This window comes from Heterodontus francisci, chromosome 17 (genome assembly GCF_036365525.1).
Source record: "Heterodontus francisci isolate sHetFra1 chromosome 17, sHetFra1.hap1, whole genome shotgun sequence".
NCBI lineage: Eukaryota > Metazoa > Chordata > Chondrichthyes > Heterodontiformes > Heterodontidae > Heterodontus > Heterodontus francisci.
Window position 1 is genome coordinate 85,220,143 of NC_090387.1, and position 19,018 is coordinate 85,239,160.

The following is a 19,018-nucleotide window of genomic DNA, read 5'->3' on the forward strand; positions in this document are numbered from 1 at the left end:
CAGCCTCTTAGCATCTACCCCGTCAACCCCTTAAAAATCGTACGTTTCAATGAGATGACCTCTCATTCTTCTAAGTTCCAGAGAATACAGTCCCATTCTACTCGATCTCTCCTCATCGGACAGTCCTCTCATCTCAGAAATCAGTCTACTGAACCTTCATTGCACCCCTAAGGGACATGGCTAAATTGTGGCGAATCGAAGAGACTTAGTAGTTGGCAGGAAAAAAGACAGAGGCGCAAGGGGAGAGCCAACTGTGCAACAGCCCAAACAAACAAATTTCTCTGCAGCACCTGTGGAAGAGCCTGTCACTCCAGAATTGGCCTTTATAGCCACTCCAGGCGCTGCTTCACAAACCACTGACCACCTCCAGGCGCGTATCCATTGTCTCTCGAGATAAGGAGGCCCAAAAGAAAGAAAGAAGAAGAATATCCTTCTTTAGGTAGAGATCAAAACTGCAGACAGTACTTCAGGTGTGGTCTCCCCAAAGCCCTTTAAAATTGCAGCAAGATGTCCTTACTCTTGTACTCCAACACTCTTGCAATACAGACCAACGAACAAATTGGCTTCACAATTACTTGCTGTACCTGCATGCTAACATTATGTTTCTTGTACTAGGACACCCAAATCTCTCACCATGTAAAAAAATCAATTTTTCTACTCTTTGCACCAAAGTGAATAACATTACATTTCCCCACATTATACTCCATAGGGGAGGCAGTGGCATAGTGGTAACGTCACTGGACTAGCAATCCTGAGGCCCAGGCTAATGCTGGGGGACAAGGGTTCAAATCCCATGATAACAGCTGGTAGAATTTAAATTTATGAATAAATCTAGAATTAAAAAGCTAGTCTCATACATGGTGACCATGAATCGATTGTCATAAAAACCCACCTGGTTCACTAATGCCCTTTAGGGAAGGAAATCTGCTGGATTAACTGGCCTGGCCTACATATGACTCCAGACCCACAGCAATGTAGTTGACTCTTAAATGCCCACTGAAATGGCCTAGCAAGCCACTCAGTCCTACCAATGGACCACCCGGCATCGAGCTATGCACTGACAATGGCACACCCAGCCCCGTCGACCCTGCAAAGTCCTGGGGGCTTGTGCCAAAATTGGGAGAGCTGCCCCACAGACTAGACAAGCAACAGCCTGACATAGTCATACTCACAGAATCATACCTTACAATGTCCCAGACACCACCATCACCATTCCTGGGTACTGCTACCAGAGGTGGTGGCACAGTGGAATACAGTCTGGAGCGAGTTGCCCTAGGAGTCTCAACATTGACTCCAGACCCCACGAAGTCTTGTGGCATCAGGTCAAAAATGCACGAGGAAACCTCCTGCTGATGACCACCTACTGACCCCCTCAGCTGATGAATCAGGACTCCTCCATGTTGAACAGCACTTGGAAGAAGCACGAAGGGTGACAGAATGTACTCTTGGTGGGGGACTTCAATGTCCATCACCAAGAGTAGCTAGGTAGCACCACTACTGCCAACAAGAGGGAAAAAACCACCTGACCTTGTCCTCACCAATCTGCCTGTCGGAGATACATCTGTCCATGACAGTATTGGTAGGAGTGACCACTGCACAGTCCTTGTGGAGACAAAGTCCCGTCTTCACATTAAGGATACTCTCCATTGTGTTGTGTAGCACTACCACTGTGCTAAATGGGATAGATTTCGAACAGGGGGATGAAGCAACTCAAAACTGGGCATCCATGAGGCGCTATGGGCCATCAGCAGCAGCAGAATTGTATTCAACCATAATCTGTAACCTCATGGCCCAGCATATCCCCCACTCTACCATTACCATCAAGCCAAAGGATCAAACTTGGTTCAATGAAGCGTGCAGGAGGGCATGCCAGGAGCAGAACCAGGCATGAGGTGTCAACCTGAAGCTACAACATAGGACTCCATGTATGCCAAACAGCGGAAGCAGCATGTGATAAGACAGAGCTAAGCGATCCCACAACCAATGAATGAGATGTAAGCTCTGCAGTCCTGCCACATCTAGTCATGAATGGCGGTAGACAATAAAACAACTAACAGGAGGAGGAAACTCCACAAATATCCCAATCCTCAATGATGGGGGAGCCCAGCATGAGTGTAAAAGACAAAGCTGAAGCATTTGCCACCATCTTCAGCCAGAAATGCCAAGTGAATGATCCATCTCGGCCTCCTCCTGAAGTCCCCAGCATCAAAGATGCCAGACTTCAGCCAATTCGATTCACTCCGCGTGATATCAAGAAACGACCGAAGGCACTGGATACTGCAAAGGCTATGGGCCCTGACAACATTCCGGCAATAGTACTGAAGACTTGTGCTACAGAACTGGCTGTGCCCCTAGCCAAGCTGTTCCAGTACAGCTGCAACATTGGTATTTACACAATAATGTGGAAAATTGCCCAAAACTGTACACAAAAAGCGGGACAAATCCAACCCAGCCAATTACCATCCCATCAGTCTACGCTCGATCATCAGCAAAGTGATGGAAGGCGCCATTGACAGTGCTATAAGCGGCACTTGCTCAGCAATAACCTGGTCACTGACGCTCAGTTTGGGTTCTACCAGAACCACTTAAATGTCAAGACCTGCACAATGTAGACTTTGAACATTTTCCCCATATCAGTTCTGATTCATGTCCTTCATCTCCCACAGGCCCTTCAAGGGTGATGGAGAAGCTGGAGTAGGAGAAAGCTGAAGAGTCCTCCGAGGAGGACTTGCATTCTGAGGAAGCACCGTCACAGGACTCATGTGCACCCTCCACCAGCACAGATACACCTCAGTGAGGACTCCAAAAGAGATAGCTAGGTTGTCACATGGCGAGGTGCATATGCTTTTGTCAGCATTTCCAGAGGCAATATGCACCCTTGGAGAGAGATTGGAGGAGTCCCTCTCTACCTTGAGGTCTCAGGCAATTGCACTGATGTCCACCTCCATGGGAGCATCAGACACGGCAGACAACTGAGTGCATGCTGGCTCTGACCAATGGCTGCAGTCTGCCACTTTAAACAGGACGGAGGAAAGCCTCGCCTTGCCTGTTCAACACCTCACTGAAATATAGTAAACTGTTCACCAGCTCTGGTTAGCAGGGAAGTGCAGGTGGGCCATGAGGGAAGGTGGAGAAAGGGCAAATGGAAGTGAAGACTCTTTTCAAGGCACTGCCACTTCCCATCCCTTGTCTCCCTCCACTCCTCAGACTGAGCCCCCCATGCTGCCTCCTGCACAGCTGCAGGTAGGACAGTCTTTGGCAGGTCCTTCACAGGCTGAAAACCCAGAGGACGTCCACCATGGATATCACAACTGCAAGAGCAGGGGAATGAGCAGCCTGCCTCTAGCGCTATTGAAGTCACATGGGTAGCACCATGTGGGAGAAATAGAAAACAGGAGGAGGAAGACTTCATAGTTTCCCCATGGGATTCACATTGTCAATGTTGTTCTATATGTGGAATTGTAAATGAATTAAGCACTTTATTTGAACTCTCCATTGTAGCATTCCAAATTGCACACGGACATTAGCCTTCAGGAGAATCATATGAGCAGAGTGGAGGATAAGCAAAAGGGTGTAAATGTGATGGGAGGATTTATGACGGTGGGAATGATTTGTATTGGGGGTTGGGGGCGCAGAGGATTTAGCATTGGAGTGCCATATGGCTTCACACATTCAGGTGACCTGAAGTGAGCCTATATGAGTCCATCATGGGCTTTTCTGGCAGCCAGCTCAGCATCTGCAACATCCTGGCCACATCAGGCTCCTCCTCAGAGGAGAAGGGTGCTGAGCATTCTGTACCTTCCTCCTCTTGCAGATCCATATTGTTTTGTAAAGCACAGCAAACTACTACCATTCTCGAGACCCTTGCTGGTTCATTCTGAAGGGCATCCCCAGATCTATCCAGGCACCTGAATCGTATCTTCAGCAACCCAATGGTTTGCTCAATAATTGACCTTGTACTCGTATGGCTCTTCTTGTACCTCTCCTCTTCATCGGTTTTAGAGCTTCTCAGAGGTGTCATGATTCAGGTCCTGTGGGAGAAGTGACTGTCACAGAATTAAGGAATCATGGTAGCTTCAAGGATATCTTGCACAGACATGCATGGTAACCTTCCAGTGATCACAAACAATTTGAACATTGAGGGAGTGAATTCCTTTGATTGACAAATACTCCAGGTTGACCTGAGGGTGATGCCTTGACTGCCACGTGTGCAGTCTGTGACCCACTGTACCTGTGGGAATCCAGCCACTATTACAAATGCGAGAGCCTCCATGTCTGACTGGCCTCATCAGTGTCAAAGTGGACAATAAGTGACGACCTTGGCAAACATGGCATCGATCACCTGGGAGATTCATATGTGGGCAGCAAATTGTGAAAAGGAGCTACAGGCAAATTCAGGCTGTGATGACCTTAACAGCCACTCGCAATGCGTACCTACCTGGCCCACTTGGCAGGAGGTATGATTTCAGGAGGGTTTAGATGTCAGCAACGACCTTCCGCAAAAGACTGAGCCTCCTGACGCACTGTTGCCCCATCATGTTGAGGAAGCTGATCCTCTGTGCTGGGGATATTGCCTTCATGGAACTGCAGGTATGTTATTCCCTCTATCCTGTAGAGCTGCATGTGGCTGCGGAGAAGGCAGCTGCTGTTGTTGCTTCTGTTGTTGTGGCCGCTCCTCTTGTTCCTCAGCAGAGGGTAAGGTAGAACTGCATAAGCTGCTCCCACGTTGCAATGAAAGCTGACAGCTGGGAAGCTCTGATCAAGTTGAGTAAAGTCAAAGGTCAGTGAAGTAACTTTCAAAAGTTGGAAATCACCTGTGAAGCAGTGAATTCACACCCTCAGAAGTCCTTTGAGCACAAGTACTTCACATAAGCAGGGCAGCAACTGTGTAGTTTTACTGTTTAAAGGTTTTCCAACCTGTCAGTTTTATTGATCAATGACCCTTTGCTGTACCCTTCCCTTGTTGACACTGCTAAGTTCCATACAGCTCAAGAAACCTGTGCGCTGGCTGTTAAAGTGCAGGATCATGTTGACTTTCTGGCAATCCAGCATTTTTCAGGGATTTAACCCCTCGCCTGCACCCAAACCCGCCCCGGCAGTTAAAATCCTGCCCCTTATTTTTCGCTTTCCTTTTTGTTGTATGGGATGAGATTAACAAAGGACTGTGTGAGGTTTCAATCTCAAATACATCTCATCACAGATGCCTGATCCAAACTAAAAATGTTGTTACTGAGAATAGTAAGTTTACTGTTTGAATTCAGCACTACTTGCTGGGTGCAGTTGCATCGTGGTTACGCTACTGCACTACTAATCCAGAGGCCTGGCCTTATAACCTGGAGACAGGAATTCAAATCCCACCATAGCAGTTGGGGAACTTAAATTCAACATAATTAAATAAATCTGGAATTTTAAAAAAATAGCTGCATCAAAGTGGGTGACCATGAAACTGCCAGATTGTCATAAAAACTCAACTGATTCATTAATGTCCTGAAGGGAAGGAAACCTGTCATTAATATGTGACTATATGCCAGATCCACAGCAATGTGGTTGACTCTTAACTGCCCTCTGAAATGGCCTAGCAAGACATGCACTTGGTACCACCACCTTTTCAAGGACAATTAGGGATTGTCAATAAATGCTGGCCTTGCCAGCAACATCACATCCCATGAATAAAAAAACTATTCATTTCTCCTTAATGTTGAATAAATCTGACTAGTAGTTATAGTCAAAGCCTCAGTCTGATGACGTTCATTCTTCCCCCTACCAAAGACAAGGAAATAAAGGGCAGGTTGTATATCCCGTAAACTAGATTACAGCGAGAGATTATCTGAGAGCCCTGGGCTCACTTTACCTTAACACTGGGTAGGTAAAGGCACATTCTGGGAGTGGTTTATGCTTCTGAACCCATCGAAGTATATTCTGTAGGGAGAGATCACATACATAACGGTTTCATTCAGACACCAAAGTTTTAAGAGGGGTAGGGTCAAAGGCTTCCTTAATGGTTCGGTAGGTAACTGTACCAGTGGGTGGGTAACTGCACCAGTGTGGTACCAAATAATACAGGTAGTTCCACTGATTGTTAATTAAAAGATTTGGATTTATATAACGTCGTTAGGATGTCCTACACCACTTTACACCCAATTAAGTACTTTTGAATCGTAGTCACTGTTGATGGAAGGAATCAACAGAGGGAATGTAGGAATGTGGGAGCCAAATTGCGCACAGCAAGGTGCCACAAATAGCAGTGATAATGACTAGATAATCTGTTGTAGTGATATTAGCCAAAACATTTGGGTAAAAAAAAACTTCAAATAGGGGATGGCAGACAGGGTCTCAGTTTAACATCTCATCCATAAGATGACACCTCAGACACTGCAGCACTCAGTACGGCACTGGAATGTCAACCTAGATTGTATGCTTAAGTCTCTTGAGTGGGAAGTCAAAGCCAAAACCTTCTGGCTCAGAGGAGACACTGAACTTTGGCTGACCCCTGAACTTTGCTATAAAATGTGCATGCATGATCAGGTGGGCACAACTGGCCTCTGCTGTGATGCTCCTATGGTTGAATAACCTTCTGACACTGTCCAAATACATATGTGATAGTTGAGTGCTTAAACGGCACTGCAATTAAATTTCCAGTTACCTCAACTGGCTGCTCAGTTCAATAAGCCCTACACCTCTGCAGGCTGGGAGAAATAACTCAATAAGAACGGAGAGTCTCTGACTGGAAATTTATCACTTTTCTTTGTATATGTTAGATTGAAAGGAGCCTGCCCTCACCTCAGTAAAACTTCCTCTCGTTCTGTTTTGTAGGTTGTGGTGAAAAGGAATGCTTTAAAGAATGTGTACTGTCCTGACTTCTACCTCCATCATTACACACAATACTTACATTATCGGCAGCAGGATATAGTCACAATAAAACAGATTAAAAGAATACAAGAAACACATGGAAGTAAAGTTAATTGCTATTGTTAATTTAAGTAATCATTTTATTGAACCATTGAGTACAGATTTGCAAGACCCTAGTTTTTAACAGAATTTATCAACCTGCAGCAAACCTAAGCTTGCTACCACAGCCTTGTAACATCTGGCTGGAACAGCTCTTTGAATATCTAGTACTGTCTGTGACTGTGCTGCCTCTTGGCAAATCTGGGGTCAACCATTAAAAAAAGTGCAATGATGAACACAACACTTAAGCCTACTGTAACCTCCTCCAACTGCCCCCACCCAAACAAAACACATTCAATGGATGACACAAGTAACCTTTTCTAACATGATAAGAGTCTGTTGCAGTTCCAGACTACAATCCAAACAGAGCATGATCGTAAGATTTCCAGGCCAATCTTAATGTCTGAACTTTTCTTTCTGATTTAGCATTGACCGATAACAATTTAAGAACAAATGTAAAGCCATGCCAGCAGCCTCAGGAGTGTAATGGACTCAAAACATGTGACCTTTGCATCTACTTCGCATGGGACTCACTGCTTACAGCATCTGGACTTTCGACCAATAAAGCACACTGGAGTAAAGTAAGCTGCACGAAGACCGTACTCACTGCTGACAGCAACGAAGCTTATAAGACACAAAATGAGGACGTAACAACTGAATTAGTGCAGGTCAAATGCAAACAGATGGATGATCGGATTCTGAGGGCTGTGTGAAAGAAAATATGATGAGGATAAAAACAGACAGTGTTCTGAAAATTCCCCAGAATGCAGGGGCTTGGCGTAGAAAAGTAGCATGAGGAATCTTTTAACCATTTCAGCTGTACAAACTTCAGGAAGCATAGGAAGGCGAGACTTTAGTCAGCTACAGTTAATTTATAAAATAAACTTTAGACAGTATGAAAAAAAATCTCATTTTTATAGGATGTAGAGGGAATTCTGAGCTGCAGTTACTAGTTGATAGCTCAGTTGGCCAGCCTCATGTACTCTTATAACTTAAACCCCTCAAAAGTTGGAAGGTTTCTCCCCCATCCTCAGACTGGAAGTTTCTATAATTAACATCCATCACACAGTAACAAACTACAATATCTTTCTCCCTCACTATATGCAAGTACTCCCGTTTCTGGCTGTGGTTGAAAGCTGAGTTTCTCTCCCTCAGGTCTTCCCCCTTTCTTGGGTGCTCTATTTGGAGACTTTGTGGATGGCATGTGCGAGGTACGCCACATTGGCAGAGGTGACTCCAGCGACAGAGATTCGACCATCCTTGGTCATGTAAATGGAGAATTCCTTTATCAGACGCTCTACCTGCAGGTAAGAAATACATGTGAGTTCCGTTGACCCATGCCATGGAGTAGTGGAAAATAAACACAGAATTGTAAATACATTTCTACAAAATGAATTCAGTCCTGGTGGCAAAGAGTTAAATACTACGTACCAGGATTTGGGTTTCCTCATACAGTGAGAGTCACTCAAACTCCCCTCATGCCTTCTTGCAACTAATAGAGAGCACTCTGCAAACACAGTAGCTTGAGCCTTTTTATCTTGGCAAACACCTTTAATACCTTGATTAAATCACCCTTGACTCTTCTAAACTCAAGAATTAAGTTCTGCAAACACTGGGAAAATGCTCCTGTGATCTGGGAAAATTAGGGAGGGAACTGTTTGCAACTGGTCCTGGGATCAGAGGAGTGGGAATGTGGCCTAGGGCTTTATGAGCATTGAAAAGGGGCATGTATTCTGGAAGTGGGGTGGGGTGGTGATGGGGGCAGAGTGTCATGAGGAGAGGGTCCTGTGGTTCACCAGGACTAGGGACTGAATTTCAGAGTATTGAGGGAGGGTTGGCAGGGGGAGTAGGGGGTGAGGGCAAAATAGGGTTGGACAGGGTGTGGGGACTGTGTCCAATGGCCTTGTGGGTCAAGGAGAACTCAGGAGAATGAATCAAAGTGCTCTCAACCACCTTTCCGATTAGGCAGTACCCTTCTACTGTGTTGCCACCCTTCAGCCTCTGCTCCCTGTCAGTCTGCAGTCCCCTTTGGACCCTCAAGCTTTCTTCCCCCCACCACCCCTTTCATCAGCAGTTTCTACACAGGTGAGTGACCAGGATAGAAACTCAGTCTTGATGATAAAACTATCTAACGGTCAACAAAGACAATCACAGGTGCTGTTGGTACTAAACTCATAGAAATTATTAATAAGTTTATATAAATGTTTCCAATTTCCTGAAATAAAGCTTTGAAAATCCAATCTGTTTTGTTTGAAAGTCTTTTGGAAAATGGGAACATCAAGGGGCGGCACAGTGGCGCAGTGGTTAGCACCGCAGCCTCACAGCTCCAGGAACCCGGGTTCAGTTCTGGGTACTGCCTGTGCAGAGTTTGCAAGTTCTCCCTGTGACCGCGTGGGTTTCCGCCGGGTGCTCTGGTTTCCTCCCACAGCCAAAGACTTGCAGGTTAATAGGTAAATTAGCCGTTGTAAATTGCCCCTAGTGTAGGTAGGGAATATGGGATTACTGTAGGGTTAGTATAAATGGGTGGTTGTTGGTTTGCACAGACTCGGTGGGCCAAAGGGCCTGTTTCAGTGCTGTATCTCTAAAAAAAAAGTCAAGCTGATACACAGATTGCATTCTGAAAAATGCTTCAAACTGCAGACACTCAGAATGTAGCCTGCCTATGCTCAAAACATAGAGATGTGGTTATAACTTCTGTGTAGATGCAGCAGTATGAATATCCAGTTGAAAGAAAATCAAAAAGGCAATTCAGTAGGTAAATAAGTTATTGAAAAATATATAATTTTAAAAATTGTAATGTTTTATTTATAATTTGACATTAGAAATCTCAGAAAAAATGGCAGCTGATTTTAAAAAAAAGTATTGAGTGGTTTGATTGATTCAACAACTTGACAATGAAACGTTTACATAGGGTTTTGTCACTATAAATGTCCAATGGATTTCTATTATAAATACACATGTATTACAATATTAAATGTTGACACAAAATGCGACTCAAAATTGTGACACAGGAAGTAAGATCTGCAGACACGAAGTGTGAGACACATGCAAGAGTTTTAAGGGGTACAGTACTGTACTGGTATCGTATGGAACTCACGCCCAGAGCTCCGGAGCTCAAACCCACCACAGCAAGTTGTGAAATCCGAATTCAAGAAATCTAATCATTGATGAGTTGGCATCAGGAATATTGACTGAAATTGTGAAAATCCAACCGATTCATTACTGCCCTTCATGGAATATACTCTTGCCACTTCTTCCCAATTTGATCTACACCTGACTCCAGCCCAGTGATGTGGCCAAGCCCAGTGAAGTGGCCAAGTCCAGGCCACTTGGCTGTAAAGTATTAAGTCAGGGCAAAAAACGTAGCTTGTACCCAAACAAAAAAAAACATATGGATATTCCATTGATTGCATAAATATAAACCCGATCTCCCCTTCTCCTGCGCCGTTTCTCTGGGGCTCTGAAGTTAGGGCAGGAGATGGGGAGAATTCCTTGGCCTGGGGTTACCATTGACCAGAAACTTAACTGGACCAGCCACGTAAGTACTGTGGCTACAAGAGCAGGTCAGAGGCTGGGAATTCTGTGGTGAGTAACCCATCTCCTGACTCCCCCAAGCCTGTCCACCAAGGCGCAAATCAGGAGTGTGATGGAATACTCTCCATTTGCCTGGATGAGGACAAAACAGCCTGCTTGATCGGCACCCCGTCCACTACCTTAAACATTTACACCACTGACTGACAGTGGCAGCAGTGTGTACCATCTACAAGATGCACTGCAGCAACTCACCACGCCTCCTTCGACAGCACCTTCCAAACCTGCGACCTCTTCTACCTAGAAGGACAAGCGCAACAGATGTGTGGAAACACCACCATCTGCAAGTTCCCCTCAAAGTAACACACTCCATCCTGACTTGGAAATATATCACCTTTCTTTCATTGTTGCTGGATCAAAATCCTGGTACTCCCTCCCTCTCAGCACTGTGGGTGCACCAGCACCAGATAGATTGCAGCTGTTCAAGAGGGCAACTCACCATCACCTTCTCAAGGTCAATTAAGGATGGGCAAGAAGTGCTGGCCTTGCCAATGATGCCCACATCCCATGAAGCAAATAAAAAAAAAATACAGAATTGAATAATAGCACACACATGCATAATGTTTCACAGAACTGGTACACCCCCTGGCCTCTGTCCCAGCTTCAAGCCTATGCCTCCACTTCCAACTTCAGTCCCAGGAATTGCCTGTACTCCCCAACCTCAACTTTATTAACACTTCTACCTACCCCAACCCCAAGGTGACAGGAAACTGTCCATTCTATCTCAATTCAATTTGGTCCTTCAGCTCTCTTGTCCAACTGCTTTTCTCCCCAGCTCCATGGGCCCTCCCCACCTGTGTGCTGGTGGAATGGCTCAGTCCTGTGTTCCCTGTTTGAATGCTCCCCACACTGCACCTCTCCCACAGCCTATGCTCCGGGCAATTTGCGATCAATGCCATAGAAGATCCATTGATATTGTTAATGATTATTCCTCCGATTGAAAAGCTGTCTTAGAATTACCTGTTCTGGTTTGAGTCCTGTGAAACAAAACATTCCAATCTGGTCGGTGATGTGCTGCCAGTTATGGATTGAGCCTTCCTTCTTCAGGTTTGACACCAGCTGCTCTCTCATACTGATGATGCGGTTTGCCATTCCCTTCACCTCCTCTAGCCTGGTCAGGGGAAAAACAAAGAAAGGATAATTTTCTACAACTAGCTTCCTTCTGCTACAGAAGAGATGGCAGACTTTTTTTTTTAATATGGTCTTCAAGGTGAGGGATGTTAGTGTTGGAGAATGAAACTTTCAATTTCAGGCATGCAGTGTCAAGAATCAAGTTAGGTAAAGCATGGGTTTTGATGTGAGGCTCCTGCAACACTGACCCAACACTGTCTTAATCCCAGACTTCAACCAGTGCCAAATTAATGACAGTTGTGTGCTGTGGGCCCATGACCACGAGTAACTGGTCTCAACTGGCCAAACTCAATTTATGTAGGACCTTTTATGACCAGGAGGCAGCAACTTCTATTCCACCAGTTGTTAATAGGGTTTTGGACTGAAGGAGAGTATCCAACTTATTGCATCAACCCGTCCACAAAATAGAACCATCTACACTTTACTCCAATCTTAGCCACTGCTACCATTTGCTATACGTAGCACAATTTCAAAATGTCAGCATGCATGCTTAACAGCAGCATTAGCAAGTAATGCATTTCATTCCTGGTGTGTTTGTAAGGGGTGGTGCTGCATGACAGGAATGACTTACTATAGCCATAGATGAGACTGAGTCTGTACAGCTGAATAGATGTTACATACAAGGTAGTGAAAAAAAAAAATCCTTGAATCAGTGAAGCACCGTTTCCTGGCAGTTTGCGTCAAAGCAAACCATACTTGAAAGGTATGCAAACAATGTGTTGGAGCAGCAAACTTTGCCCTCTTACTAAATCAGCACCAACTGCCAAATGGGGAGAAATATAGCACAAAGTGACCAGAGAATGATCCCAAGCTTAGTGTGCAGAATGCCTCTGTGGATATACTACATTTATGATCTTTAAATAGGTCAAGCTAGGGACAGAGTACATGCTACAGGACTTTACGTTGTTGACAGTGGCACTGGGAGAGAAGCATAGAATCATACAGCATAGGAGTCCATCCACCCACTGTGCCTGTGCCGGCTCTTATCTGGGGGAAAGGGGAGGGGTGAGGGGTTTGGAGCCAGTTTAAATGGCAACTCTAGTGGCCAACCCCTGGACAGGGAATGAGTCGTAGGTTGAGTCTTCAACTTTTTATCCGCAGAGGTCACAAGACAAGCAAAGGAGGCCAGTTGAAAAGAGTAGATTTGAGAAGCAAGCCAGGGCCTATCCAGTAAATTAAGAATACAGCCAGTCAGAATTCAGCTAGGGCTGATCAAAGTAAAAAAAAGTGTTAAATAGCCCACTATCTGCAGCAGTGTGGAGAAGTATTATTTTCTTTAGGATGAGGAGGAACTGAAATAAGTTGAAGGAAGGTGAAATGCCATAACTATTACTCTGTACATTGACTTATTGACAGCAAAGTAAAGCAGCTTAATGATTTGTGTTGGTCCTTGTTCCAATAAAGAAGTAATCAAGTAATCAGTCTGCATTTCACAAGACTGGAGAAGCAGGAGGACGAGTGTGAAGATCCCAATATCCAGTTCGTGTAACAAGTGGGGGGGGGGGGCGCTTAGGTTCTCGCTGTTAAAACACCCCACACAGGCTCTGTTATCATACATCTAGATATTGGGGATAAAAAGTAAACGCCTGATTATGAGGAGCAGAGGCCCGCTTTGTATGGAGACCAGTTACCTAACAAAGAAGAATGTACAAGGCCAACTTAAAGTTTGTACCAAGCACGCAGATACTGTCAATGCAGAGTAATCAAAATACAATCGCTGTTTTAACAGTCTGTGAACAAAATAGAATTGGTGACATCCAGCGTAATGCCACTGCACTAAAATGGATTCACCTGCCCCTTTTACATTTTAGCTTCAGAAAGCAGTAAGTGCATTGCTAAGAGCTGAATGAGAATCAAAGATGATACCCTGACTGTAAAAGCTTATATAAGTATGTAAAAAGGAAAAGATTAGCAAAGACAAATGTGGGCCCAGTACAGGCAGAGACAGGATAATTAGTATTGAGGAATAAGGAAATGGCAGAGAAACTAAACAGATACATTGTGTCCGTCTTCATGGAGGAAGATATAAAAAACGTCCCAAAAATAGAGAACCAACGGACTAATGAGAATGGAGAATTGAAAGAAATTATTTAGTACTGGAGAAATTAATGGGACTGTAAGTTGGTAAATCACTGGGACCTGATGGTCTACATCCCAGAGTGTTGAGAGGTGGCTGTAGAGATAGTGTATGCATTGGTGATCATCTTCCAAAATTCTACAGATTCTGGAACGCTTCCTGCAGATTGGAAGGTAACAAATGTAACCCCACTATTTTAAGAAAGGAGGGAGAGAGAAAACAGGGAACCACAGACCTGTTAGCCTGACATCAGTAGCAGGGGAAATGCTAGAACCTATTATAAAGGATGTGATAACAGGACACTTAGAAAATAATGGTAGGATTGGGCAGTCAACATGGATTTATGAAAGGGAAATCATGTTTAACAAACCTGTTGGAGTTTTTTGAGGATGTAACTAGCAGAATAGATAAGGGGGAACCAATGGATGTGGCGTATTTGGATTTTCAGAAGGCTTTCGATAAGGTCCCACACAAGAGATTAGTAAACAAAATTAGAGTACATGGAATTGGGGGTAATATACTGGCATGGTTTGAGAATTGGTTAATGGACAGAAAAGAGTAGGAATAAATGGGTCATTCTTAAATTGGCAGACTGTGACTAGTGGGGTACTGGAAGGATCAGTGCTTGGGTCCCAGCTATTCACAATCTTTATCAATGATTTGGGTGTGGGCACCAATGTAATATTTCCAAGTTTGATGACACAAAATAGTTGGGAATGTGGGTTGTGAGGAGGATGCAAAGAAACTACAAGGGGACTTAGACAGGCTAAGTGAGTGGCCAAGAACGTGGCAAATGGAATATAATGTGGAAAAATGTGAAGTTATCCACTTTAGGAACACAGGAGCAAGAGTAGGTCATTCAGCCTGTCGAGCCTGCACTGCCACTCAGATAGATCATGGCTGATCATCTACCTCAACGCCACTTTCCTGCTTTATTCCCACATCCCTCAATGCCATTAATATCTATATAAACATAGGACAATGACCTTGATGGCTACTGGCAGGGCATGATGAACAGTGCTGCGAGGTGAAGTCTTCCATGATGTCATAAATGTCTGGTAGAAAAAACAAAGGCAGAGTATTTCTTAAATGGTGAGAGATTGGGAAGTGTTGATGTCCAAAGGGACCTGGGTGTCCTTGATCATGAGTCACTGAAAGCTAACAGGCAGGTGTATTAAGCAAATGAGAAGGCAAACGGTACGTTGGCCTTTATTGCAAGATGATTTGAGTACAAGATTGAAGAAGTCTTGCTGCAACTGTATAGACCCTTGGTGAGACCGCACTTGGGAGTATTGCGTCGTTCTGGTCTCCTTACCCAAGAAAGGATGTACTTGCCATGGAAGGTGTGCAACGAAGGTTCACCAGACTAATCCCTGGGATAGTGGTATTATCCCATCAGGAGAGATTGAGGAGACTGTATTGTAAAATCATAGAAAGTTTACGGCACAGAAAGATGCCACTAGGCCCATGGTGGTTGCGCCAGCCGAGAAACAATCCACCTAGTCTAATCCCACCTTCCAGTATTTGGTTCGTAACCCTGTAGATTACGACACTTGAGGTACATATCCAGACTCCTTTTGAATGAGCTGAGGGTCTCTGCCTCAACTACCCTTTCAGGCAGTGAGTTTTAGACCCCCAACACCCTCTGGGTGAAAAAAAAACTTACCTCATCTCCCCTCTAAACTTTCTACCAATCACCTTAAATCTACGCCCCCCCCAGCCATTGACCTCTCTACTAAGGTGAATAGGCCCTTCACCTCCACTCTATCCAGTCCCCTCACAATTTTGTACATTTCAATCAGATCTCCCTTCAGCCTTCTCTGTTCCAAGGAGAACACCCACAACCTATCCATTCCTTCCTCATAGCTGCATTTTTCCAGTCCCGGCAACATCCTCGTAAATCTCGTCTGTACCCTCCCTAGTGCAATTACATGCTTTCTGTAATGAGGTGACCAGAACTCCTCACCTCTCTATCACAAGGCCCTCTCCTCTCCTTCTGTCCTGCCCCCCCCTCCCCTTTCCCTCTATCTCTGTCCCACACCTCCCCCCTCTCCTCCCTCAGCCCCCTTCCCTCTATCTCTCTGTCCCTCACCTCCCCCCTCTCTCTCTCTCTCTCTCTCCTTCCCCCCTCCTCCCTCAGCCCCCTTCCTTCACCTCCCCATCTCTCTGCCACCTCCCTCTCTGTCCCCCACCCTTTATTCCTCTGCCCCCTCTCTCAGCCACCCCCTCCCTTTCAGCCCTCAGTCCCCCCCCCCACTCTCTCTCTGCCCCCTTCCTCAGACCCCCTGTCCCACACCCCGCCCTCTTCAACCCCCACCCTCCCCCACCACTCCCTCCGACGCCCCTCTCCCACTCCCTCCCTCCGCGCCTCCCCCCCTCTCTCCCTACCCCCTCTCCTTCTGCCTCCCCCTGCCTCTTTTTCTCTGACAGTTGCAGGGAGCAGGAGCACTCAGCACAGCAACTTTGTGGTCATTTTTTTTGCAAAAGCAATCGTGCTGTCAATTTCACAGCTGGCAGGTGCTGACAGAAACAGCGGTCTCTGAACTTGACAGATTTGGGGTTTTCCAGTGGCATTTTAAAAAGTCGGTACCCGCCAGAAAACCCCAAATTTGTCCGAAGTTCAGAAACCGCTGCTCCCAATATCAACACCTGTTAGCTGTGAAACTGACAGCATGAATTTTTTAAAAAGCTGACAATGGAAAATTTCTCATCTCTGATATACATCCGCGGGCCGGATGGAAACATTTGGCAGGCCAAATCCTGGCCTGTGGGCTGGATGTTGGACAACCCTGATCTAGTTGAATGGTGGAGCAGGCTCGAGGGGCCGAATGAGCTACTCCTGCTCCTATGTTGCTATGTTTCGATCAAACTTATAAATGAATTTACAAGTACTTTGTGAAGATTGCCAGGTTCAAACTGCAGTGCCATGAGCGGAGTCCTGCAGTTATGCTGCTGCTGTGTCTGGTCATTCATTGAATCCAGCACATTGCACAGCTGAATAAAAAAGTTGGTGGCACATGGTGCTTCTGTCAGCCTACCAGCAGACTGTTACTGAGGAACTGGAAAAATGGCACAAAGTTTTCAAATCAATGTGCTCCTGACCAGATGTTAAATAATATCCAACTGCAGACACTTCTGTTTGAAGGGCGTCCCATTCCATGCCACCTCCTCTTGCCTCTGTGCTTCGGGCACTCTAAATATTTTCCACAGCATGCAACGGCCTCCATTAACTGTTTCTCTACACCCTGCACCAGCTATCTTCATTGCAGCAACTGGCTGTACCTGGTAACAGGTTGCCCACATGCCTCAGTATCTCTGCCCCATGCCATCCAAAACAGGCTATAAGGCAAAAAGGTAGGTAATATAAAAAAAGGATAACTCAGTTTATAAGCAAAAAAAAATAATCACACCTAAGCCAACACATTTAATCCAATAAATGACAATGTCAATAGATTTACAAGGAGCGATGAATAGGTACAAACATTTTTAATAAACATTTTTGAGAAGGACTGGCGCACAAAGTCCAGAACAGTGCAAAAGCCTGGGTATGGTTTACCTCATGTAAGGTAAAGAGAACACCTGACACATCCAATGCTTCACTTAGGCAAGGAGTGGTGGGAAGTGTTTGGCCTCAGATACCTCATTCATCCACCATTCTCCATCTGTGACCAGTTGCAGGAGGGATCACAATGGACATCTTTCCCCCTAATCTTGACAACATAGCACTCCCTACAGCCACCCCAACTGAAATCAGTTCGTGTACAACGGACCAGCTCTGCAGACCAGTGGTCAAATCCAAGTTCTTCCACCTCCACATGGCTTAAGCTACTGAAGAAAGACGGATGTGTATTTATGCATTTCCACTGGTTGCAGTATCTAGGACAAGGGGACATACACTAAAAATTACAGCCATGCCTTTTGTGACCTCAGGATGTCAGTGTTTTCCAGCCAATTAAGTATTTTTGAAGTGTAGTCACTGATGTAACATAGGAAATGCGGCAGCCAATCTGTGTACAGCAAGCTCCCACAAACAGCCATGAAATAATGTGATATTGGTTGAGGGATAAATATTGGCCAGTAGAGAACTCCTCTGTTCTACTTTGAAATAGTGCAATGGGATCTGTTACGTTCACTTGAGGGGGTAGATGGGGCCTTCGTTTAATATTCATTGGAACAGTTTCTGATGAAAAGTCATCAACCTGCCATATTAACACTGTTTCTCTCTCCACAGATGCTGCCAGACCTACTGAGTATTTCCCAGCATTTTCTGTTTTTTTAACATAGGAACAGTAGGCCATTTAGGCCCTCAAACCTTTTCCGCCATTCAATAAAATCATGGCTGGTCTGTGACCTAACTCCATATGTGAGGCCTTTGCCTCACATCCCTTAACACCTTTGGTTAACAATAATCTATCAATCTCAGATTTAAAACAAACAACTGAGCTAGCATCAATTGAAATTTGTGGAAAAAAAGAGTTCCAAACTTCTACCATCCTTTCCATGTAAATGTGTTTCCTAACTTCACTCCTGAAAGGCCTGGCTCTAATTTTTAGGCTTGGTCCTCTGGTCCTAGACTCCCCAAAGCAGAAATAGTTTTTCACTATCTAACTTATCAACTACCTTTAATATTGTGAAAACTTTCACTAAGTCAGCCATTAATCTTCGAAATCGCATGGAATACAACAGGCTTATTTAATTTTTCCTTGTAATTTAACCCTTGCAAAGGCACGTTCAACAGTATAGCCCTACTTCAACACTGCACTGGAGTGTCACCCTAGATTATGTATCCAAGTCTCTGGAGTGGGGCTTAAACCCATGAACTTCTGATTCAATGGTGAGAGTGTTACCCAATGAGCCATGGTTAACACATTACTCAGTGCCTTGAGTTTTAACCATCTGAGCCTTTGCTGCACCTTTGCATTTTTCAACACAATCTCAGGTGAGTCAGGTTTCTTCTTATAAAGCAGCTGCTGCAGGCAAACCTTGAATATGCTGCGGTCTTTGAACCACACTTACCATTCTTTTCTGAGCTCTGCGGTGTTCATGATGGTGGAGGCAATGCGAGCTCCGTTTATTGGCGGGTTAGAATACATGGGGCGGATCAGGATCTTCAGCTGCGATTCCACCCGTTTTGCCTCGTCGGGGTCACTGCAGACTACTGTAAAACCGCCAACACGCTCGCCTGAAAGGTTGAAGAGTCCCATTAAACTCCTGCAGTTGAACATTAACTCCTAGAAGGCAACAGAGCAGCTAAATCTCACAATCTATTTA

At 45.0% G+C, this 19,018-nt stretch overlaps 1 protein-coding gene across 1 annotated transcript in view; it reads right to left on the reverse strand.

Moving 5' to 3' along the window:
• Positions 1–6,953: 6,953 nt before the first annotated feature.
• LOC137379108 (aspartate aminotransferase, mitochondrial-like) overlaps positions 6,954–19,018 on the reverse strand; it is a 50,743-nt gene continuing 38,678 nt past the window's right edge. Inside the window, exons 8-10 of the mRNA XM_068049811.1 lie at positions 18,764–18,929; positions 11,500–11,650; positions 6,954–8,249 (exon numbers count right to left, since the gene is read on the reverse strand). Of these exons, the coding sequence (XP_067905912.1) occupies positions 8,127–8,249; positions 11,500–11,650; positions 18,764–18,929 (440 nt within the window). The 3' untranslated portion in view covers positions 6,954–8,126. The remainder of the gene's footprint in view (positions 8,250–11,499; positions 11,651–18,763; positions 18,930–19,018) is intronic.